We start from the raw sequence: 26,746 nt of genomic DNA on the forward strand, positions 1-26,746 counted from the left end.
GTTTTTCCTCTTACAAACACCAAACTTTACAGTTTTATTCCTTGTATTCTGAAGGTTTGTTCATATTTCATTTACACTGATTTATACAACATTTTACTCCTAAAACATGTTTGTTGTCTGTCTGTTGGCAGTATTTTATGATTTATGGAGTGATAAAAAGAGAAACCCAAAATCCCCTCTGGAAGAATCTTTGTCGACAAAAGAAATTTGAGCCTGGGGTTATCTAATGTTCAGATTTCTGTTGTAATGTATGCAAATGAGTGCATATTTCATTAGATAATGCCTCAGTTGCATGCTTGAGCGTAACTTTTCAGAAAACTTGTGATACAAAACCCTAGTCGTAATGTACTGTGATGAATCAGCTGCTGAAGTACGGCGAGATCTGTTAAATTCCCCTGTTCACCTCTAGCACCTCGCCTTAAGAGAAATAACTTCTCATTGTTGAATAATGACGGAATGAGTTTGCAAATGGATTGACGTGTCGGTGTGTTTGACCTGCTGCTGCTGGATGAATGAGGTGAGGGTTTCACCTGAGGAGGTGTTTCTATAGCAACAGAGCAGCTCCACTGCCCACCTGTGCCTCGCATCCACTGCAGATTACCTGACATTAGTTTGAACTCTTTGAACATTTGAGGATGATATCATAAACATTAGTTTTATAAAGAGTAATCATTTTGAATGACTGACTATATAAACTGATGCTCCTGAGCTCCAGGAATTAATTCAGTATCAACTATCGACTCAGACTCTGTGTTTTACGCCTCGAAACTCTCTAAAGCTGCTTTGGAACAGTAAACATTTTGACGAGCACTAGACAAATAAACAAAGAAACGCAGATGAAGACGACGACTCAGGAGGAGCCGGCACTCATCTGGTGACACACGTTCATGCAAACACACACAAAACTAATGCAATCCATCTGTATAGAGTTATAGAAAGATTACTTTGACTCGTTTAATAGAACAAACTTTTAGAAAGAAGTCTCTTCTGCTCACCAAGGCTGCATTTGTTTGATCAAAAAACAATAAAATTGTGAAATATTACCATTTAAAATAGCTGTTTTGTATATGAATATATATGTGAATAATTTTGTATGTTGTCTGTTAAAATGTAATTGATTTCTGTGATCGAAGCTGAATTTGTCAGCATCACATGATCCTTCAGAAATCATTCTAATATGCTGATTTGTTGCTCAAGAAGCATTTGCTGCCCAGTATTTTTGTGGGAACCATGATACATTTTATCGTTTAGGATTCACAGATGTTTTTAAACTTATAAAGAACAGCATTTATTTGAAATTGAAATCTTTTGTAACATTTTAAATGTCTTTAGTGACACTTTTATCAATTTAATGTATCCTTGATGAATAAACGTATCAGTTTCATCTTTCGAAAAACATTAGCGCATTTTAGGATTTCTGGGACTGGAACAGTTTCTTTAAATTTTATGAAACATTTCTAAATATTATTAATCTTGAAAACAGTTGTGTAAGTTTTTTCAGGATTCTTTGAAGTTTGAAGTTTAAATGTCTTTACTGACACTTTTATCAATTTAATGTATCCTTGATGAATAAAAGTATCGATTTCATCTTTCAAAAAACATGAACATATTTTAGGATTTCTGGGATGATCTGTTGACCAATCAGCAACCAGGACTGGAACAATTCCTTTTTTGAAATATTTCTAAATTTTATTAAACATTTTTTAATATTATTAATCTTAAATACAGTTGTGCACATTTTTCAGGATCCTTTGAAGAATATAAAATTCAAAAGAACAGCATTTATCTGAAATGGAAAGCTTTTGGAAGATTATAAATGGCACTTTTGCTCGGTAGTAGTCACTTCTTTCAAAAAATGAAATGTTATTGACCCTGAACTTGTGAACGCAAGTCATTTAATAGTGTAATAGGATATGAATTGATGTTAAATGCATTTATCAATGGTTCAGACTGGTTCAGTTCATCTGTCAAGTGGTTCATGATGACTGTGCTGATGTTTTCTTTTTGTCAATCATTGCATTGAGCACTATTGAGTTCTCCTTAACTCATGTACGTGGTTCGAGCGTGTCAGTATGATGGTGATCCTGCTGAACTGTGTGACGTTGGGGATGTACCAGCCCTGCGAGAACATCGACTGCTCCTCCGAACGCTGCCAGGTCCTGCAGGTCAGTCCGAGGAACCGCATTTCATCAGCGTTTCATACTTTCACATGCATTTGTTTTTTTACTCCAGCAGAAGCCCGTTAATGAGGCGTTCGGTTCATTGATCGCTCTTTCTGATCTCGTGAGGTTTCAGCACGTTAACTAACCCGTTAAGCATGCGCTTCAGATCTAATATTCAAACACACTCGGACGATTCCAGATCATCAGCGTCATCTAGAGACTCATCATCAGAGCTTCGTGTTAATTAGCAGATCGTTAGACTCGCTTGATGTCAATTGATTTAATCACACGTCTGATTTCTCTGTCTCTCAGGCCTTCGACGCCTTCATCTACATCTTCTTTGCGCTGGAGATGGTGGTGAAGATGGTGGCTCTGGGGATCTTCGGCCGACGCTGTTATCTGGGTGACACCTGGAACAGACTGGATTTCTTCATTGTGATGGCCGGGTGAGACGCTGATAACACACACACACACACACACACACACACACACACATGTTGGGTTTACATGTTTTATGGGGACATTCCATAGGCGTAATGGTTTTTATACTGTATAAACCGTATTTTCTATGGCCCTACACCTACCCTACACCTAAACCTAGCCCTCACAGGAGATTGTGCACACTTTTACTTCCTCAAAAAAACTCATTGTGCATGATTTATAAGCCTGTTTCCTCATGGGGACCTAAGAAATGTCCCCACAAGGTCAAAATCTCTTGGTATTACTATCCTTGTGGGGACATTTGGTCCCCATAACGTGATGAATACCAGGTACACACACACACAGAGCTTTCATCCGGTTCCTGAAGTTGAGCAGTAGCTGTGACGCTCAAACAAACCCATTACACAGCTTTGATTCCTGAACTGCTGAGCTGATGAAGCGTGATGTGGTTTAGTAACTCAACGCTCACACTTCAGATCAGGAGTGATTCAGGAGCTCTAGAGTTTCTCCATTTGGGAACAATGATGCTGTTAACAGTGTAAAATCTGTCCAGTTTTTTTATTTTCGTGGCATTTGGTATTAATGTACACCATCATTCAATTTTTCAAACCTTTCAAAAGTGAAAGTAAAGACATTTATAATGTTACACAAGATTTATATTTCAAATAAATGCTGTCCCTTTAAACTTTCTATTCATCTGTGAAACCTGAAAAATACAATGTATCACAGTTCCCATAAAAATATTGGGCAGAACAACTATTTTTAACATTAATAATAATCAGAAATGTTTCTTTAGCTGATTTCTGAAGAATCATGTGACACTGAAGACTGAGTAATAACTCAGCTTTGATTACAGAAATAAATGACATTTTAACAGATATTCACATTGAAAAAAGTCTATTTTATATTGTAATAATATTTCATGTTTTTACTGTATTTTTGCTCAAATAAATGCAGCCTTAGTGAGCAAAAGAGACTTCTTTCAAAAACATTTAAACAGTAATGCTTAAAGGAGAATTGCACTTCCAAAACAAAAGTTAACATATAATTTATTGACCCCCTTGTCATCCAAGATGTCATGTCTTTCTTTAGTTGTAAAGAAATGTTGTTTTTGAGGCAAACATTTCAGGATTTCTCTCCATATAGTGCACTTCTATGGTGTCCGTGAGTTTGAACTTCCAAAATGCAGTTTAAATGCAGCTTCAAATGAGGAAGAAAGGTCTTATCTAGTGAAATGATTGGTTATTTTCTAAAAATATATATATATATATAATTTATATACTATTTGACCTCAAATGCTCGTCTTGTCTGGCTCTGCATTAAATCTGTGCATTTTGGGTCACTACAGTTAGGGTATGATGAAAAACTTCCAACTCATTTTCTCCAACTCAAATTGTCCTACAATGCTGCAGAAGTACCAACCCAGTGTTAATGAAGTGAATGCACAAGGAGGGTCAAACGCACTTTACAATAAAAAGATAAAGGTAAAGTTGGAGAAAATGAGATGGGAGTTTTTTGACATACCCTAACTGTATTAAACCGGAATATACAGAGTTCATGCAGAGCTAGTTAAGATGAGCATTTGGGTTAAAAAGTATATAAATTGTCTTTTTTCTAATTAACCATTCGTTTCGCTAGATTAGACCCTTCTTCCTTGACTGGGATCGTTTTAGAGTCCGTTGAAGCTGCATTTAAACTGCATTTTGGAAGTTCAAACTCATGGGCACCATAGAAGTCCACTATATGGAGAGAAATCCTGAACATCTTGGATGACAAGGGGGTGAGTAAATTATCTAATTTTTTTGTTTTCTATTAAAGCCTTTATGTATAATGCATTATAAAAGTAGTAATGCACCTTAATAATGCATTGTACAACTTGTAAGTAATTGTAACTACAGTTGATACATTATAACTTATCAATTTATTGTTACACTATGCATGTTAAATTTGGTTATAATTTACGACAAGATAGAATGCATTACAATGCACATTATAGTAATTATACCCTTTAATAAACCTTCATAATGCATTACAAAAAAGGCTTTAAGTGAAGTGTTACCAAAAAATCTTTGACGTCAGTTTTGTATTTTATTGCAATGTTTGTTTTGTGGTTTTACAGCACTAATGTTACTCATCCAGACCTACAGATAGCATACTGTCTGTGTTTTTTGATCTGCAGTGACTGAAATGCGTTGATAACACTGATGCATTTGGCATTGAATGTGTTCGTGTGATCAGTTTATGTGTTCACTGAGTGTCAAATGTCTCTGTCTCTTCTGTTAAGCTGAGCATGTGTGTGTTTTATTTGTCTAGTCTGTGTTCTGTATGATGGCAGATCTGATCGGTGTAAATGCAGGACAGATGGAGATCTTTAATGAGCGTCGGCTCTGATACGCGTGTGTCTGCATGTATGTAAATATGTTGAGCGTATGATCAGCTGTCAGAGATCATCCAACCAGCTGTGTGTGTTTGAGAAGCTTCAGATGCTTCAGAAGAAACAGCACAGAAGAACAAATGTATAAAATGCCACCTGTACTGTATTAGACTGTACAGATGAACTGTGTTATTAACGTGTGTGTGTTTAGGGTGGTGGAGTATTCACTGGACCTGCAGAACATCAACCTGACGGCCATCCGGACGGTGAGAGTCCTGCGGCCGCTCAAAGCCATCAACAGAGTCCCCAGTGAGTCTGATCTCAGCTCATTTATTCTGTGTGGAATCAAATGTGGCTCTGTTTCAGCTGATTGTGAGTGATTCATCAGTGCTGAATCATGAAGGGTTCATGGGTGTTAGGCTGACAGGAGACTCAAACCCTCCTGAGGATCTGCGGAGAAACCATTAGCTGATGAGACACGCTGGGTTTAACACCGGACCTACAGAGACGTTACTGAAGATGAACCAACAGCATGATGAAAGCAGGAGAAAATGACACGAACAACCCAGAAACAAAGGATCAGGCAATAAATGAAGACATTTCATAGATTTCTTTTGTTTTGGTCAGGATTTTCTGGTTTTTAAATAGTCCTTATCTGCATTTTCACAAATTGAGGCCTTAAAAGCCTTTAAATCAGAGCAGAAAGCCTTAAATTCATAAAGTCATGGAATTATATGTCACATGCAATGCAATGCAAAAAAAATATCATACTCAGTGTTTTTGTTTATATATTATATAAATGTCCATATGTCCTTAAATCAAAATATGTTCACTTGAGATGCAAATTTAAGATACGAAGTCTTGATTTCTGAAAGACTGAACAAAATGAAGTGAGTTTATCCTTAAAACAAGAACGAATATCTGTCAGTGCTATATTAAAACCAGTTTTCCCTTTGAATCAAGTTGATTTTGTTGACTCTATTTATTAAAAATCATAAACTCACTTCATTTTGATCAGTTTTTCAGAAAACAAGACTGCAATGTAATTTTGTCTCTCGTAATGTAACTTTGGATACTTGCATTGGAAAACAAGATAAAATTAAGTTTGAGTAACTTGTTTTTCAATGTGATGAGTTGGTGCAATGAAAACATTTCCAAATATTGTAAAATAAATTAATAAGTAATAGGGAACAAATGAGTCCCCAAAATATGGTTCGGTAGTAACACAATATCAGCGTATGTGTGTTATTCCTAGCACATCCAAAACACATTTCAGCTCAGTTGATGAGTATCGATTGTGTTGAAGTTTCAAACACACTATTGAGTCATTCAGAGCTATTATAAACCCACAGAAATGAATCGAATGGTTCATAAACATAAACACAATGAGTTTGACTCTAAAATTCACACACTTAAGCATCTGCTTGATGTTCTTCCATATAGACAATGCATTCAACATATAATGTAAGTAAAATGAGTTGTCAATGTTTTATTTGGCCTGTCTGGAGCAGAGCGAGGCATTTCTCCATCAGATGCAGATTGTGATCCATCATCTTACAGTGAAGTGTCTCATAAACTCCCAAACTCTGTGAAGTTTCTTCAGTCGGGCTGGAGTGAGCGTGAGGGTGTCAGATGAAACTCGCTCGTTATTTAGATGGTTTTTACTGCACCTGCACTGACACCACACTAGAAACACATTTTTGTGACAACTACACCTCCAAACTTCAGGAAAGCATCTGAGTAAACGTGGAGCAGTTAGTGAGGAGATCAGAGGAGGAACGTCAGTCAGAAACGCCTTCAGAGGTTCTCACATCGTTTGCATGTCAGAAAGTTCTGCTCCTGGAAAGTTTGTCCCCAAACGCAGCTCGTCTGCTCTTTGTTTACATGTGAAGGCGTAACTCAGGGAATCCAGTTTAGGAATTTAAGGTGTATTGCAGTATTTTTGAAAGAAATGAAGCTAAACTAAAGACAAAAATCCTTCTGATCCAGCACCGATTGGCTTGTGAAGGGTATATTGATGTGTTTTTTGTTTATTGTGGTGTATCTGAGTGTTTTTTTTGTGTGTTCTGTGTCTGTCAGGCATGAGGATCTTAGTGAATCTGCTGCTGGACACACTGCCAATGTTGGGCAACGTGCTTCTGCTGTGCTTTTTCGTCTTCTTCATCTTCGGCATCATCGGTGTGCAGCTGTGGGCAGGACTTTTGCGTAACCGCTGCTACCCGGAGGAGAACTTCACCCTGTGAGTCCTGGCTATTCTTCATTTTGTCAGCCGATTTTAATGTAGCTAGGGGTGGGCGATATGGCAAACATATCATCTCACAATTTTTTCAGAAATATCACAATTCACGATTTTGTCACCATTCTTTTTCATGTTAGTTTTACTATCTTACAAGCTGTACTGCTTCCCTATTTTAAAACCAAAACCTTACAAGGTAACAAAGTAGACAAAAAGATTGGCAGATATTTAAGCCAAAATGGGCGAAGGTAAAAAATCTGTCGTTATTTCATCCTTGTTATTAAAAGATAAGAACAAAGATCGGCTACATGTTACAAATACACATAAACAAACAAACAGTGCTTTAAATTTCAGGTACGGGAGGTATCAGTAGCATTCAAGAAATTGAAATAACAAATGTAAAAATAAAACACTATATACATAAATTATACATTGACTCTTATTAAAGCAACTGTATTAAAAGTTCTTCAGTCAAGAGCAGTGAGTGATTTTTCCTTTGTGTTTTGTTTTGTTAGCGTACCATCACCCAAAAATGACAATTCGGTCATCATTTACTCACTCTCAAGTTTTTTTTAAGCATAAAGCATGTTGAACATAAAACTTATGTTGAATAATGTAGGTCACCAAACAGTTGCTGGTTCCCAGTTACTTGCATAGTATTTTATTTATTTTTTTCCCACTATCAAAGTGAGTGGGGACCAGCTACTATTATCCACATTCTTCAAAATGTCTTCTTTTGTGTTCAGCATAAGAAAAAAATTAATAGAAATTTGGGGCAACACGTGAATGACTAAATTTTTGGGTGAACTGTCCCTTTAATGACAATCAGCAGCATGTTTAGTTCTGTCGCTTTAAGAGCTGCACGCATCTATTACAGATTTTTTTTCTCTCAGCTGTTTACTTTCACTTTAGACATAACCAACTGTGTTTATAGGTAATCCTTGCATGTTTTATGACAGTATTAGCAAATCAGACGCCAAAGATAGCTTAGTCCAGTTATCAGGTGCTGTTTGACAGGCTTTTAGCACAAGAAATAACGTTATTTTACCGGCAAGGCTTTGAAGCACATTCTTTTGTGATTGCAAATACGAGACGAAGGCACAGTGTAGCAGATCGTGGAGACATTTTAATCGTCCACAATCAAAAATCATCATATCGCACACCCCTAAATGTAGTCTTAGGTCTGTGTCATATTTAGTCAACTTGTCCTGTTTCTTTGTTTAGTCAGGTTTTATTTAGGTTTCAGTTGATTAAAACACATTTTAGTCAAGCTGCATGGGGAAACTAATAATTGCTGACTATGATTGTTGTAATTTGAGAAATGGCATCAGAATTATTGCAGTTTCATTCATAAGCACAAATCAGACACACTTAACTCACACGCTGTGTTTGACCTTTGTCCTGATTTAATGTATTATCAGAAATATAATCACACACTTGACATTATGAAAACTTCGAAAGCTTTTTTCAAAAGCTCCAAAAGTATTCATGTCTTTATCTATTAAAACATTAACAAAAATCCTTTGTATTGTGGCACAGAGGTGTGCAAGTACATTTATTCAACCTCAATCAGACACTATACAGTCAAGATCATGTTTGGATTTATTACAGTTTTTCATGAGAAGGTTTGATGGGGGATTTAGTGGCAGTAAACAGTGCAAACAGCTGTGTGAATGAACACATACACTCTTAAAAATAAAGGTGCTTCACGATGCCATAGAAGAACCTTTTTTGTCTAAATGGTTCCATAAAGAACCTTTAACATCTGAAGAACCTTTCTGTTTCAAGGTTCTTTGTGATAAAAGAAGGTTCCTCCGATTATGAAAAGGTAAGAAAGAGATTAGTTCTTTAAAGAACCTTTGACTTTGTGGAAAATGGTTCTTCTATGGCATCACTGTGAAGAACCATTTAAAGCAGCTTTATTTTTAAGCGTGTACTGGCTGTGTTACACTAATGTTTGAGCAGAATATCTCAATAGAGATTGCTAAACTCCAGCTTTCATGTTTGTTTTATGATCATCAGTGCTTTTTCTCTAAGAGAGTGCGTGAAAATGGTTGTCAGATTGAAAAGATAAATTAAGTAGAAAATGGGTCCTATTAAGAGAGAAGCTTTGATTGAGGGATTTAAACTCTAGACATCTGGCAACTGCAAGCATGAAAACTCTTGTTGAAGAAAATACAGAGAAATTTTGAAGGGTTTTTATTTTTTAAACTACATTTTAATTATTTTTTTGTCAAATAATATTGTGTGTTGATATTATCACAGTTAGTTTAATGATGTCAGTGTTGTCTCGTATTTACCTCAGAATAAAAAAGAAAGATTGGTAACACTTTAGTTTAAGGACCAATTCTCATGAACTAATTTTTAATACTATGTATATTACTAGAATATCGACTAGTTATAGTTTGAAGCACATATTCTGTATGCATATTCTGCTCCATACCTGAGTTTATTGAGGCAAAAGTCATACTTAATAGTTAGCTAAGAGTGAGAAATGGACCTAAAAATGAAGTGTGACCAAAAGGTTGCTAACAAATATTTTTTTGTCATAGTAGAACCACCTCTAGACTAAACTATAAACACAATCAGTATTTTCTCCAGTGCTGGTGTTCAACCTCTTGTTTGTGGTCTGGATCGTCTTTCTTTCTGCTTTCTGATGGATCATGTGTTTCTGCTTGATATGATTACTCTCTGATCTCCGGTGGTGAACCGCACGCCTCTGAAGGCTCTTCTGGGGTTTGAACCTCAGTGTTGATGCTCGTGCTGATCTTTCTGGTCTCCAGCGCTGTAAATTCAGAATGTTTATTGAGCCTCAAGAGGGTTGGAGATATTTGTGAAGCTGTCATGATGTTCCCTCATTAGAGCGCACTGCAGATCCCTCACTAGAGTGCACAAAGCATCCAGTGTTACATTGTAATTAATAGCAATTGAGGTTCAATAGTCCGTCATCTAAAAGTGATTTAGGAGCAATGTCATTGTCATTAGATTTAAATAAATAAATAAATAAATAATGCAAATACAGTTTCGTGGCTTGTAAGGACTATGTTTGGCTTGTAAATTATCTCAATTTACTCATATGATGGAAAAAAAGCATAGTTGCAATGTAACTGAAGTAACGACTGATCTTTTCTGTTGTATTTTGATGTACATAATGCAAAATATTAATAATAGGGCAGAATATTAATAACAGATTCACTGGTGGCTGATTGGATGGAGTCTAATCTGAATGTGAGCTTGCATTTGATTTGAATAAATTATTGATGAAGACTTTGATACGTTATATACAAGTAAAAATTATGAGGTCAAAATGAGTAAAAAAACAAAAAGCATGCACAAATGAATCACTAACAATATGATCAATAACATGCATTTAGAAAATCGATAAGCTTGTGTGTTTTCTAAATGCACGCTATTTATTCTATTGTTGTGAATAACTCATGTGCACATATGTGAATGTAAACTTTATTATCATTAATCTGTGAGCTGATAAATGCAACTATAAGGTATGAAGATATTGAGATATTATAAACATTAACACCATGATTTTTTGTAAAGCTGTTTTGAAAGATGCATTTTGTGAAAAGCGCTATACAAATAAATTTGACTTGACTTTAATGATCCTAAAAATGCTAAATTATGCTTTATTTCTTTCTATTGATTCTGGGGTGAAATGTGAGATTCCCAGTCTCTCTCTCTGTGGTTCCTCTAATGTTCCTCCGTGTGATGAGTGATGGCGCGCAGCAGGGAGAATTATGGCTCTGACCTTGTTATGTCACGTATGTGGCGGCTGTGATAATGAACGGTGTGTGTTTCACAGCGTTGAGTCTCCAGAATAAACACTTCAGCCTGACTGTGAGGGCAGTCGCACCTGTAGTTCAAGACACACATCTGACACACAGGACCTGATGAAGACTGATGAAGACATCTTTCTGGATGGGAAGAACATCAATCTAGGATGAACAGCTCCTTTGCAGAGCGAAGTCGGCATGAAATGGAAATTCTCCGAATGCATGTTATCTATCATTGTTTGGTAACACTTTACAATAATGATCTATTTATTAACATTTGTTACGTTTATTAGAATTAGTGCTCTGCCACTGCAGAAGAAAAATCTGTTGCTACTTGAATTTCAGTGCAAATTTAAAGAAACAGTTCAGCCAAAAAATTAAAATGAGCTGATAATGTCTTCACCCTCAGGCCATGCAAGATGTAGATGAGTTTGTTTCTTCATCAGATTTGTATAAATGTGTCACTGCATCACTTGCTCAGCAATGGATCCTCTGGAGTGAATGGGTGCCGTCAGAATGAGAGTCCAAACAGCTGATTAAAAAAACCTCACCACTCCAATCCATCAGTTAACATCTTGAGAAGACGAGCTCTGCTTGTTTGTAAAAAAATACATTTTTGACTGAACTGTTCCTTTAATTCAGCTCTATTGTGAGTCTTGTTTGAGGACAAGAACGTACTTCATCTTAGTAGTGTTGTGTTCCCACGTTCCCCCCAGTCTCCTGCAGATCTCTAATCTCCTGTCTTATTTCTACTCTATTTTTAACACATCTCTGTCCCATCGGTCTTTAGCAGAGCCCACTGAACCCAACACGCTGGAGAACAGCAGCTCAGAGCAGCTTTAATAATGACTGACTGTCCTCAGTGGTGCTGAAGCTCAGAAAGCAGCTGGATTCCAGCAGAGATCACAAACAGAACCTGAACCCCAACAGTGCTGAGCAGAAAATCTCTGATAAATACACTACTGCTCAAAAAGCCTGGGGTCAGTAGGATTTTTAAAATGTGTTTGTCTCTTTCGGGGCTGCATTTATTTGTCCAAAAATTGTTTAAATATTATTAATTTAAAATAGATGCTTCCTTTCTGAATATCTGTTAAAAATTATTTCAATACTCAAAGCTGAATTTTCAGCATCATTACTTCAGTCTTCAGTGTCACATGATCCTTCAGAAATCATTCTACTATGCTGATTTGCTGCTCAAGAAACATTTCTTATGATCAATGCTGAAAACAGTTGTGCTGCACAATATTTTGGTGGAAACTGATGCCTTTTATTTTTCAAGATTCATAGATGAATTGAAAGTTCAACAAGAACAACATTTATTTTAAATAGAAATCTTTTGAAATCAGTAATCTCTTTACTGTCACTTTTGATCAATTGAATGCTTTAAAATATTTAATTTTTAACATTTTGATCAGTAGGATATATATATATATATATATATATATATATATATATATATATATATATATATATATATATAGAGAGAGAGAGAGAGAGAGAGAGAGAGAGAGAGAGAGAGAATCATGTTTACTGGCAAATATATTTTAGTGGATTTATTGTTCATTTGAATCTGGAAATTAAATCAGCAGTAAATAACTGATGTTCAGCCTAATTTGGAAGCTTTTGTCCAAAGTGTTTTATTTGATGTGCTGATTTTTTTATTTTTTTATTTCATTGGTGCTTCAAGCCTGTTTGATATTCTTTCTATCCTCAATAGATGCATGTATTCCCATATGAGAGTTAGCATGTTGTATTTCTTCAGCTTAATGTGGATATCCCATAAAAATCCTGCAGATGTTCTGTCAGGTGTGTTTGCAGTGAGATGGGTTTGTGTTGGCAGTGAAAGTTGTAGGATTTTGACACAAAAAGAACAAAAAGAAAGAAATGATATCAAATGAGTACGTATGTATATGTATATCTATATATCTATATCTGAAGGTCAGCAGTAAATAACTGATGTTTGGCATCATTTGGAAGCTTTTCTCATTCATTTACATTGATTCATTTAGTAGATGCTTTTATCCAAAGTAATGCTTTTATCCAGAGATGTTGTTCTGATAATGTCATTTGTAATTATTAATTCAGTATTAAATTAGAAAATAATGCAAAATTGCTTTTGTAACATTATGAATGTCTTTACTGACACGTTTGGTCAATTTAATGCACCCTTGCTAAATACAAGTACCAACAAAAATGTTACTGACCCAAAGTATTGCATAGTAGTGTATTTAAATCATTATTCTTTCAGAAGTGGGTTTGAAAGAATTAAGTGGGTTTGTCAATCTGTTGTTTTGGAGCATGTTGGATGTTACAGATTGTTACAGGTTGCTGATGTGCTAGATCTCTATTGGCAGTGTCTGGTTATCCAGCGGCTCTGAGCTCCGCACCGCTGATAGATAAATCAACACTCAGCTTCTCTTTGATGATGTTTGTCCTCTGTAATCTTGTGAAATATCATTTCATTTGCTCTCAGTGTTTGATCTGTGCGTTTGCACTGATGTGCTCTTTAGTTTATTAAAAGCGTTTGAATGTCGCCTTTATGATCATAGAGGCGAGCACCAATAAAACCTTTGACCCTCTGAGCTCTGTTAAACCATCTGTGTGTGTCTCTGCGCTCCTGGATGTTGGTCTTTATATGTCAGAGATATACTCTAAATCAGTGTAAACACATACGTGATGACGGCTGTGGCTCTGTTCCAAACCTAGTGAGCAGCCTATATTAGGAGCAGCTTTAGTGTCTTCAATTGAAGGTTGTTCCAGAAATGAATCATGCTTTTAAGATACCTCAGTTTGGTCATGGAGAAAATGATCACAGAATGAAATAAGAACCAAAATTCAAATTTGTTATTTTACACACTTGGGAAGATTTTTATGACCCTATTGGCAAATGTTTTAAGCTTAAACTTTGTTTTGATACATTTGTCAGAAAAGAAGATTTAATACTTTGGCCCCTGGTTTCACAGACAAGACTTAAGCCTAGTCCTAGACTAAAATGTAAGTCTGAGCTGTTTCAAGTGAAATAAAATTGCACTGTTTGATCTTAAAATATATCAGTGCCTTTGTTTTGTCTTAAGATGCACCCCAGTTGTTTTTTCTAAGCACGTTTATAAAAATTACTTAAATGTCCTAATTGAACTATGGCCTAATCCTGGCTTAGTCTAAATCCTGTCTGTGAAATCGGGCTTTTATTTTAAAACTTTTTGTTTCTAAAAAATTAAAATGTCCAGTTTTCTTGTCATTATTATAATGTTATTTAAAAGTTACAGAAACTTCTACTAACTTCTGCACCCAAAATATAGCGTTATTTGAATGTTTTGATTTAAGAATGTTTTTCGCAATGTTATGACAACATTAATAAAATATTAATAAAGTTATAAGATCTTTCCACAAACATTATTCTAAGATAATGTTGTCCTAACATTTGTATAACATAAAAAACAAAAAATGATACTGAAAGTATGGTAACACTTTCTATGAAGCCTGTATTTATAATACATTATAAGGGTATTCTTAAGGCATTATAATACATTAATAATACATTATAAAAAAATTTATAATATGTTGTATCATCTTATGACTATTCATAAGAACAGTCTTAATGTATTATAATGTTTTACTTATTTGTGGTTATAGCTTTTAACAGTATGATTACCTCCTCCATAGTTATAACATATTATAAGTCTCATATCTTGCCATGTTTCTCATGTCACTTTACTTAAAGCATACAAAGACCACTTATAAGTAATTATAATAATATTTCTCAAAGAGCCATAAGATCAGGTATTAGATGAGATAAATGTGTAATATGACACATTAGTATTATCAGTTTGATTATTTTGATGGTACCCTTTAGACAGCTTTTTATAAGCAACTCTGCAACTGCATGTCAGCTAACGGTAATTTTTATGTAATAATTTTTAAATTAGTATGCAAAATATATGCTAACATGTAATAATTTAATTAGTATGCAAAATATATGCTAACACTGTATTTTTGGTTCCCCAAATGACAAACTGATTATAAGTAACTTTGCAAGCATGTAAACCTTCTACTACCTAGTCTAACCTTAACCTAAGTCTACTAATACTCTAAGGAGTGTTAGTTGACATGTAGTTGAAAAGTTGCGTATAGTCAATAGACTAAGGGGACCATCAAAATAAAATATAATATAAATGAAAAAAAAAATGTAATATGATATAGTCCATTGTAAATTAGGTAGAATAAATATGTGTGTTATAAATAATCATAATCTTAAAAGTTATAACCTCAAATACTCAAGTATTATAATGTATTATAATTGTTGTTATGAGTATTTATGAGATAATATAACATATTATAAGGTTTATTATAATGCATTATGCATTCATTATAATGCCTTAGAAATACCCTTATAATGTATTATAAATAGGGGCTTCATAGAAAGTGTTACCGAAAGTTGTGAGTAGGGTTGCAAAAGTGTGGAATATTTCTGGAAACTTTCCAAACATCCTAGGAAGATTCCAAAAAATTCCAGAATTTATCCAAGATTTCTGGAAAGTTTCCAAAATTTTATGGACATTTTCCATCTTTTTGCAACCCTAGTTGTGAGAATGTTCCCTGTTAGCTGGGTGTTGATTTACAAATACAAAAACACTAAGAAAGAAGCTCATTATTTGCAGTATATGTGGGCAGTAAAGCATCTGATTAGGTTCTAGACAAATTGATCATGTGTTAATCTTCCTCTTTCTCTCAGCTCAACAGGTGTGGCACTCCCTGCTCCGTACTACTCTCCCAATGAGGAGGACGAAAGGCCCTTCATCTGCTCTCTGCCGCAGGATAACGGCATCATGGCGTGCAGTGACGTACCGGCCCGGCGTGTGGCGGGACATCAGTGCTGTCTGGACGTGGATGATCTCTTGCACCATCAGGCACTGGGCCTCATGACCGAGCCCATCCTTAACGCCAGTGCTATTGTTCCCGGGCTCTGTGTCAACTGGAACCGATACTACACCCGCTGCCACACCGGACACCGAAACCCGCACAAAGGAGCCATCAACTTTGACAACATCGGATACGCCTGGATCGTTATATTTCAGGTATCTGCTGGAGACTCATTTCTACCGTGCAACTTTTGAAAACAGTCATCCAACTGATTGATGTTTTTGTGTTTAATGTGAACTTATTGAAAGCAAACTTCATTTCCAAAGAACTGTTTGAAATATGTTTCTGCAAATGATGGTGTCTTTAGGTTATTACTCTGGAGGGCTGGGTGGAAATCATGTATTACGTCATGGATGCTCATTCATTCTACAACTTTATCTACTTTATTCTGTTGATTATAGTAAGTATACACACACACACACACACACACACACACACACACACACACACACACACACACACACACACTCACTCACATCACACAGATTTATGATTCTGTTCTAAAAGAGCAATATAAAGTTTTATTATGTTTTATTTGACGTGCTGATGGTTCATTTTTTATGTCATTGGTGCTTCAAGCCCGTTTGATATTCTTTTATCTGTTTATGAATGCTTTTGTCCTCAATAGATGCATGTATTCCTATATGAGAGTTAGCATGTTGTATTCCTTCAGCTTAATGTGGATATCCCATAAAAATCCCGCAGATGTTCTGTCAGGTGTGTTTGCAGTGAGACAGAGGGTTTGCAAAGAAATGGGTTTATGTTTGGTGTAAAAAGTGTGTCTGTAGTGAGACAGATGGTTGTTGGCAGTGAGACGGGTATTTGAAACTGTGTTTGCAATGAGACGGGTGAATGTTTGCAGAGATAAGTGTGTGTTTGCAGTAAGATGAGTGAATGAGTGTTTGCATTGTGATGTGAGTATTTGCAGTGAGATCAGTGCATGTTTGAAGTGGAAAGAGTAAGATGAGTATTTGCAGTGAGATGTGAGTATTTGCAGTGAGATGTGAGTATTTGCAGTGATATCGGTGCATGTTTGAAGTGGAAAGAGTAAAATGAGTATTTGCAGTGAGATGTGAGTATTTGCAGTGAGATGTGAGTATTTGCAGTGAGATGTGAGTATTTGCAGTGAGATCGGTGCATGTTTGAAGTGGAAAGAGTAAAATGAGTATTTGCAGTGAGATGTGAGTATTTGCAGTGAGATGTGAGTATTTGCAGTGATATGTAAGTATTTGCAGTGAGATCGGTGCATGTTTGAAGTGGAAAGAGTAAAATGAGTATTTGCAGTGAGATGTGAGTATTTGCAGTGAGATGTGAGTATTTGCAGTGAGATGTGAGTATTTGCAGTGAGATGTGAGTATTTGCAGTGAGATCAGTGCATGTTTGAAGTGGAAAGAGTAAGATGAGTATTTGCAGTGAGATGTGAGTATTTGCAGTGAGATCAGTGCATGTTTGAAGTGGAAAGAGTAAGATGAGTATTTGCAGTGAGATGTGAGTATTTGCAGTGAGATGTGAGTATTTGCAGTGAGATCAGTGCATGTTTGAAGTGGAAAGAGTAAGATGAGTATTTGCAGTGAGATGTGAGTATTTGCAGTGAGATCAGTGCATGTTTGAAGTGGAAAGAGTAAGATGAGTATTTGCAGTGAGATGTGAGTATTTGCAGTGAGATGTGAGTATTTGCAGTGAGATGTGAGTATTTTCAGTGAGATGTGAGTATTTGCAGTGAGATCAGTGCATGTTTGAAGTGGAAAGAGTAAGATGAGTATTTGCAGTGAGATGTGAGTATTTGCAGTGAGATGTATTTGCAGTGAGATCAGTGCATATTTGAAGTGGAAAGAGTAAGATGAGTATTTGCAGTGAGATGTGAGTATTTGCAGTGAGATGTATTTGCAGTGAGATCAGTGCATGTTTGAAGTGGAAAGAGTAAGATGAGTATTTGCAGTGAGATCGGTGCATGTTTGAAGTGGAAAGAGTAAAATGAGTATTTGCAGTGATATGTAAGTATTTGCAGTGAGATGTGAGTATTTGCAGTGAGATCGGTGCATGTTTGAAGTGGAAAGAGTAAGATGAGTATTTACAGTGAGATCGGTGCATGTTTGAAGTGGAAAGAGTAAAATGAGTATTTGCAGTGAGATGTGAGTATTTGCAGTGAGATGTGAGTATTTGCAGTGAGATCGGTGCATGTTTGAAGTGGAAAGAGTAAAATGAGTATTTGCAGTGATATGTAAGTATTTGCAGTGAGATGTGAGTATTTGCAGTGAGATCGGTGCATATTTGAAGTGGAAAGAGTAAGATGAGTATTTGCAGTGAGATCGGTGCATATTTGAAGTGGAAAGAGTAAGATGAGTATTTGCAGTGAGATCAGTGCATGTTTGAAGTGGAAAGAGTAAGATGAGTATTTGCAGTGAGATCGGTGCATGTTTGAAGTGGAAAGAGTAAGATGAGTATTTGCAGTGAGATCAGTGCATGTTTGAAGTGGAAAGAGTAAGATGAGTATTTGCAGTGAGATCGGTGCATGTTTGAAGTGGAAAGAGTAAAATGAGTATTTGCAGTGATATGTAAGTATTTGCAGTGAGATGTGAGTATTTGCAGTGAGATCGGTGCATGTTTGAAGTGGAAAGAGTAAGATGAGTATTTACAGTGAGATCGGTGCATGTTTGAAGTGGAAAGAGTAAAATGAGTATTTGCAGTGATATGTAAGTATTTACAGTGAGATCGGTGCATGTTTGAAGTGGAAAGAGTAAAATGAGTATTTGCAGTGATATGTAAGTATTTGCAGTGAGATGTGAGTATTTGCAGTGAGATCGGTGCATGTTTGAAGTGGAAAGAGTAAGATGAGTATTTGCAGTGAGATCAGTGCATGTTTGAAGTGGAAAGAGTAAGATGAGTATTTGCAGTGAGATCGGTGCATGTTTGAAGTGGAAAGAGTAAAATGAGTATTTGCAGTGATATGTAAGTATTTGCAGTGAGATCGGTGCATGTTTGAAGTGGAAAGAGTAAGATGAGTATTTACAGTGAGATCGGTGCATGTTTGAAGTGGAAAGAGTAAAATGAGTATTTGCAGTGATATGTAAGTATTTACAGTGAGATCGGTGCATGTTTGAAGTGGAAAGAGTAAAATGAGTATTTGCAGTGATATGTAAGTATTTGCAGTGAGATGTGAGTATTTGCAGTGAGATCGGTGCATGTTTGAAGTGGAAAGAGTAAGATGAGTATTTACAGTGAGATCGGTGCATGTTTGAAGTGGAAAGAGTAAAATGAGTATTTGCAGTGATATGTAAGTATTTGCAGTGAGATGTGAGTATTTGCAGTGAGATCGGTGCATATTTGAAGTGGAAAGAGTAAGATGAGTATTTGCAGTGAGATCGGTGCATATTTGAAGTGGAAAGAGTAAGATGAGTATTTGCAGTGAGATCAGTGCATGTTTGAAGTGGAAAGAGTAAGATGAGTATTTGCAGTGAGATCGGTGCATGTTTGAAGTGGAAAGAGTAAGATGAGTATTTGCAGTGAGATCAGTGCATGTTTGAAGTGGAAAGAGTAAGATGAGTATTTGCAGTGAGATCGGTGCATGTTTGAAGTGGAAAGAGTAAAATGAGTATTTGCAGTGATATGTAAGTATTTGCAGTGAGATGTGAGTATTTGCAGTGAGATCGGTGCATGTTTGAAGTGGAAAGAGTAAGATGAGTATTTACAGTGAGATCGGTGCATGTTTGAAGTGGAAAGAGTAAAATGAGTATTTGCAGTGATATGTAAGTATTTACAGTGAGATCGGTGCATGTTTGAAGTGGAAAGAGTAAAATGAGTATTTGCAGTGATATGTAAGTATTTGCAGTGAGATGTGAGTATTTGCAGTGAGATCGGTGCATGTTTGAAGTGGAAAGAGTAAGATGAGTATTTGCAGTGAGATCAGTGCATGTTTGAAGTGGAAAGAGTAAGATGAGTATTTGCAGTGAGATCGGTGCATGTTTGAAGTGGAAAGAGTAAAATGAGTATTTGCAGTGATATGTAAGTATTTGCAGTGAGATCGGTGCATGTTTGAAGTGGAAAGAGTAAGATGAGTATTTACAGTGAGATCGGTGCATGTTTGAAGTGGAAAGAGTAAAATGAGTATTTGCAGTGATATGTAAGTATTTACAGTGAGATGTGAGTATTTGCAGTGAGATCGGTGCATATTTGAAGTGGAAAGAGTAAGATGAGTATTTGCAGTGAGATCAGTGCATGTTTGAAGTGGAAAGAGTAAGATGAGTATTTGCAGTGAGATCGGTGCATGTTTGAAGTGGAAAGAGTAAGATGAGTATTTGCAGTGAGATCAGTGCATGTTTGAAGTGGAAAGAGTAAGATGAGTATTTGCAGTGAGATCGGTGCATGTTTGAAGTGGAAAGAGTAAGATGAGTATTTGCAGTGAGATCAGTGCATGTTTGAAGTGGAAAGAGTAAGATGAGTATTTGCAGTGAGATCGGTGCATGTTTGAAGTGGAAAGAGTAAAATGAGTATTTGCAGTGAGATCAGTGCATGTTTGAAGTGGAAAGAGTAAGATGAGTATTTGCAGTGAGATCAGTGCATGTTTGAAGTGGAAAGAGTAAGATGAGTATTTGCAGTGAGATCGGTGCATGTTTGAAGTGGAAAGAGTAAAATGAGTATTTGCAGTGATATGTAAGTATTTGCAGTGAGATGTGAGTATTTGCAGTGAGATCGGTGCATGTTTGAAGTGGAAAGAGTAAGATGAGTATTTGCAGTGAGATCAGTGCATGTTTGAAGTGGAAAGAGTAAGATGAGTATTTGCAGTGAGATCGGTGCATGTTTGAAGTGGAAAGAGTAAAATGAGTATTTGCAGTGAGATGTGAGTATTTGCAGTGAGATGTGAGTATTTGCAGTGATATGTAAGTATTTGCAGTGAGATGTGAGTATTTGCAGTGAGATCAGTGCATGTTTGAAGTGGAAAGAGTAAGATGAGTATTTGCAGTGATATGTAAGTATTTGCAGTGAGATCAGTGCATGTTTGAAGTGGAATGAGTAAAATGAGTATTTGCAGTGAGATGTGAGATGAGTTTTTGTACTAAAATGAGTGAGAAGTCATTTGCAGTGAGATGAGTCCATGTTTGCAGTGAGGAGTGTGTTTCTCTCTCTGAATCTTTGCGTAACTCCACAGGTCGGCTCGTTCTTCATGATAAACCTGTGTTTGGTCGTCATAGCGACTCAGTTTTCAGAGACCAAACAGCGTGAGCATCAGCTGATGCAGGAGCAGCGAGCCGCCTGTCTGTCCTCCAGCACGCTGGCCTCACTGGCAGAACCTGGCGACTGCTATGAGGAGATCTTCCAGCTTGTCTGCCACGTCCTCCGCAAGGCGCGCCGACGCACCACTGCCTTCTTCAGGACGCTCTGCCGCAAACCACCTGAGCAGATACATGAGAAAACAAACATCAATGGAGGAGAGAAGAGCCTCCCACAACATGGTGAGGAGATGAGGGAGGGGATGGATGGGAAAATGGTTGGGTGGAGACATGCAGCTCTGATCTTTTCTCTCGCTGCACTGCAGATGGAGCCACACCTGCCGCCTCAGCAGCCAATCAGGAGACAGAGGAGGACGCAGATGAGGAGACAGACAGGTGTCAGAAAGCTGAGGGGGCCTGTCGGAAGCGGAGCCGAGAGCTGTGGATGGAGATAAGGGTCAAACTGTGGGGCATCGTTGAGAGTAAATACTTCAACAGAGGAATCATGGTGGCTATCCTCATCAACACCATCAGCATGGGCATAGAGCACCATGAGCAGGTCAAACATATCATAGATGCAGTGGTTTTAATATATATGTAATGTTAGCTAAAGCCCACCTGAAAACCAGCACTAACCTGATGAATATCCGGCAGTTTGGCTGTCTGTGTGTTCTTCCAGTGATTCTTGAATGAGCTGAAGAACTTGAGGATGAGTTGATGATAATTTCTGTGTCTCATCATGTTTCTGTTCATTACTTCAGTTAATGAAGTGTTTCATGTTCTCATTCTGTGTGTGTGTTCAGCCAGAGGAGCTCACTAATGTTCTGGAGATCTGTAACATCGTTTTCACCAGTATGTTTGCTCTGGAGATGATCCTCAAGCTCACAGCATTCGGCTGCTTTAATTACCTGCGCAATCCGTACAACATCTTTGATGGGATCATCGTGATCATCAGGTAATGACCTACTGTGAAACACCTACTGATGCTTTTCTTTTACGTTCAAAGGATTGTTAAGGGTTTAATACACCTTAAAGATTGGGGTTGGTAAGATTTTTATAATTTGTTTTTAAAGAAAAGAGTCTCTTCTGCTCACCAAGGCTGCATTTATTCAAACCAAAATACTGCAAAAACAGTAATATTATTACAATAAAACAACTTTTTTCTATGTGAATCTATGTTCAAATGAAATTGATTGTTGTGATGCACAGCTGAATTTTCAACGCCATTACTCCAGTCTTCAGTGTCACATGATCCTTCAGAAATCATTCTAATATACTAATTTGCTGCTCAAGAAACATTATTATCAATGTTGAAAACAGTTGTGCTGCCCAATGTTCAGGATTTGCAAATGTATAGAAAGTTCAAAAGAACAGCATTTATTTGAAATAGAATTCTTTTGCAACATAAATGTCTTTACTGTCAGTTTTGATCAATATAATGCAGCCTTGATGAATAAAAGTGCAAATCTTACTGACTTCAGCTCAAATGTCAGTCTTGGTTGGTATCATATTTTTATCAACATACTACTCTGTAGTTTTGAAGATACAGCTTCAAAATGAAACTATCATGTGACATGTGTGATAGAATCATTTAACTAAACTTCAATACAAGTTGATTACTCAAATAACAGATGTTTTTGCATAAGAACAGAAGTGCTTTCACTAATGAGCGTCCCAATCGCAGCGTGTGTGAGATCGTGGGTCAGTCTGATGGCGGTCTTTCGGTTCTCCGCACCTTCCGCTTGTTGCGGGTCCTGAAGCTGGTTCGGTTCATGCCAGCACTGCGCAGACAGCTGGTGGTTCTGATGAAGACCATGGACAATGTGGCCACATTCTGCATGCTGCTGATGCTCTTCATCTTCATCTTCAGGTGTGTGTCAGTTTGAGACTAATGAGACTAGACTACTGGAGTGTTTTTGAATCTCACATCTCTCTCCCTTTCTTTGTGTCTGCAGTATTTTGGGAATGCATATATTCGGCTGCAAGTTCAGTCTGAAGACGGACACCGGAGACACGGTCCCTGACAGGAAGAACTTTGACTCTCTGCTGTGGGCAATCGTTACTGTGTTTCAGGTACAGAGAGAGAGAGAGAGAGAGAGAGAGAGAGAGAGAGAGAGAGAGAGAGAGAGAGAGAGATGTCCCACACACACACACATTGGTATTACAATCATTAGTTTTCTTCAGTTAGTTCCATAAACCTACCCCTCACACAAAGCTACAAGCATTTTTAGATTCTTAAAACACTTAATTCTGAATGATTTATAGGTTTGTTTTTTCATGGGGACCTAAATTGCTATACTTGTGGGGACATTTGCTGCCAATAACCAGTGTTGAGGGTAACGCAAGTTACGTAATAATATTAAAAGAAGCTAGTAAAGTAACGCATTACTTTTTATTTGACAAGAAAATATCTGAATTACTTTTTCAAATAAGTAACGTGTTACCTTTTTCCCCCATTTATTGATTAAAAGCTCTCCTGTCCTCATGTTGAGAGAAATTGTGAGTAAGACTCACTAAAAAACAGATACAGTATTCCTCAAAATGAATAAAAACTCTGAAATTCAATGCAAACCTGCAATAATTAAATGTTAAATAACACGAAAATCCTTTATGTATTTATTACATATCCCATTTTATTAACTGATGTCTTTGCTTTTGTACTTTGCTTTACATTTGTTTTCCTTTTTTTTTATTGCTAAAGAGTTGACATTTTTTCTTCTGTGGTCTACTGTACAGACATGAATTTACTTTTCTCGAAGCCTGGGGCTTTTGGTCTGAAAAGGCTTTTATATTTACAAAAAATTTAACTTTTTATATATATATATAAAAAACAAGCAAGCCCTGCTCAGATTTAAAAAGTAATGCAAAAGTAATGTAATGCACTACTTTCCTTAAAAAGTAACTAAGTAACGTAATTAGTTACTTTTTTAGGGAGTTACTCAATATTGTAATGCATTACTTTCCTTAAAAAGTAACTAACAAAAGTAACTAAGTAACGTAATTAGTTAATTATTTAGGGAGTAACTCAATATTGTAATGCATTACTTTCCTTAAAAAGTAACTAAGTAACGTAATTAGTTACTTATTTAGGGAGTAACTCAATATTGTAATGCATTACTTTCCTTAAAAAGTAACTAACAAAAGTAACTAAGTAACGTAATTAGTTAATTATTTAGGGAGTAACTCAATATTGTAATGCATTACTTTCCTTAAAAAGTAACTAAAAAAGTAACTAAGTAACGTAATTAGTTACTTTTTTAGGGAGTTACTCAATATTGTAATGCATTACTTTCCTTAAAGTAACTAACAAAAGTAACTAAGTAACGTAATTAGTTACTTATTTAGGGAGTAACTCAATATTGTAATGCATTACTTTCCTTAAAAAGTAACTAATTAACGTAATTAGTTACTTTTTTAGGGAGTAACTCAATATTGTAATGCATTACTTTCCTTAAAAAGTAACTAACAAAAGTAACTAAGTAACGTAATTAGTTACTTTTTTAGGGAGTTACTCAATATTGTAATGCATTACTTTCCTTAAAAAGTAACTAAGTAACGTAATTAGTTACTTTTTTAGGGAGTAACTCAATATTGTAATGCATTACTTTCCTTAAAAAGTAACTAACAAAAGTAACTAAGTAACGTAATTAGTTACTTTTTTAGGGAGTAACTCAATATTGTAATGCATTACTTTCCTTAAAAAATAACTAACAAAAGTAACTAAGTAACGTAATTAGTTACTTTTTTAGGGAGTAACTCAATACTGTAATGCATTACTTTTAAAAGTAACTTTCCCCAACACTGTCAAAAACATATTGTGTGTGTGCAGATCTTGACTCAGGAGGATTGGAACGTGGTCCTGTATAACGGCATGGCCTCCACGTCTCCTCTGGCGGCTCTGTACTTCGTGGCTCTAATGACGTTCGGGAACTACGTGTTGTTCAACTTGCTGGTGGCCATTCTGGTGGAGGGATTTCAGGCTGAGGTGAGTTCAGTGCTTCATCGGTTAGACTGTGTGATTCAGTTTGATTCCTGGAACTGCACATTGATTCTAAACAATGAATAATTCAATGTAGTTTATTTAATATGATTTGTTTTCATTCTAATACCTCTTGATACTTGATTTGTGTAGGAAGGCGTTATGTGTAGGACGGTTGCATTTCCTTCAGTTTCTCAGAGACTGTTTGTATTAGAAAGCCGAAATTTTTATACAATAAAGACATCTGTCAGCTACTCGCCTGTATTGCTGCCACATGTGTACATATGATAATATATGTACAATTTGATGAAAAATTGCACTTGAATAGACAAAGTGAAATGTTGCAACCATCCCCCACAACAGGGGACAGTTGCAACATTCAATAAAATGTAATTAAATCATTTTTAAATATCATTTTGCAATTCCTTCATTTTATTTGTGCACAGTCAGGGTCTTTAAAAAGGTAAATTGGCTGTATAAAACCAAATAATAGTACAGTAAATGAAAAACATTCTGAAGTAACAAGTAGATTTTTAGCCTATTCACTGAAATAAAAAAGGAGAGATACCTAACTATAAAAGGGATTCATTATTAAACCATAAAATTACAATTATGTAATGTTATGGCAAGCTTTTAAATCAATGTTGTGGTAAGGGACAGCATGATAAAATTGGTGTATTAGCTTGACACAATATCATTGACACACACCAGCTATGCCTATTAGAAGTTTAGAAAGCACTGATTAAAATGTTATGTTTTACGATGCATCACACAAACAACTTAGACAATATGACCAAAAATCTCATCTTTAAAAAACCATGATTTTTTTTTTTTTTTTTGTAGGAGGAGTAGTCACATGTGGCTGACTTCTCTTTCAGGAAGTATGCAGGGTCAATAAAGCTTGTGCAGTATGAATATCATCACTGTAGCTTATTCCTGCTTGAAGAAATAAGCAATGTTGCAACTGTCCTCTACTTAAGATTAATAAATGCGGTAGAATTGTTCATTCTTTATTGGTAGAATTAGAGTTACAGCAAGCAAAATATAAATAAAGAGTTTTTATTATTGGCAGAGACATAATGTAGTTGTGTCTGATTGGAATTCATAGTGAGGTTTCTGTAAATATAAATATATGTAATCTATCAATTTAAATCTGTGTTGAAAAAGCGCTGTCTCTTTGACTTTGCAAAATCACTTACCTGACTGTTGTTTGTGGGCTGTTGTGTTTCTCTGGTTTGATGTGAGCTGTGTGTTTCAGGGTGATGCCAATCGCTCGTACTCTGATGATGATGAAGGATCTTCCTGTAATGGAAGTGAACAGAACAAAAACTCGCTCACGTTCTCTGGTACGATCACAGCACATTCACTCTCATTATGTAACCCATCAACTATAGTCAGCTCAATGCCATGTTTCATTTGTCATGAATGGATAAAAGCTGGTGAGGAACAGATGTGCTTTCGAAACAAGATTTTGTACTTACCTTAGTGTATTTGATTGACATAAATTAGGCATGCACAGAATGTTCGGCACCTGAAAATATGCGAAAAGGCAGAATAAATTATACTGAACAATGAGGTCACATGATCAAATAGAGGCGTGCACTAATGCAGCAAACATGTGGTCAGTGTGGAAGCATTT

The 26,746-nt window shown here is 36.2% G+C and overlaps 1 protein-coding gene across 1 annotated transcript in view; it reads left to right on the forward strand.

Annotated features, from left to right (window-relative positions):
- The first annotated feature begins 2,072 nt into the window (after window positions 1-2,072).
- Window positions 2,073-26,746, forward strand: part of cacna1ib (calcium voltage-gated channel subunit alpha1 Ib) — a 93,386-nt gene continuing 68,712 nt past the window's right edge. The window contains exons 1-5 of the mRNA XM_073851710.1: window positions 2,073-2,165; window positions 2,475-2,608; window positions 5,189-5,286; window positions 7,057-7,216; window positions 15,734-15,933. Of these exons, the coding sequence (XP_073707811.1) occupies window positions 2,073-2,165; window positions 2,475-2,608; window positions 5,189-5,286; window positions 7,057-7,216; window positions 15,734-15,933 (685 nt within the window). The remainder of the gene's footprint in view (window positions 2,166-2,474; window positions 2,609-5,188; window positions 5,287-7,056; window positions 7,217-15,733; window positions 15,934-26,746) is intronic.

The sequence above is a fragment of the Garra rufa genome, chromosome 12 (genome assembly GCF_049309525.1).
Source record: "Garra rufa chromosome 12, GarRuf1.0, whole genome shotgun sequence".
Taxonomy (NCBI): domain Eukaryota; kingdom Metazoa; phylum Chordata; class Actinopteri; order Cypriniformes; family Cyprinidae; genus Garra; species Garra rufa.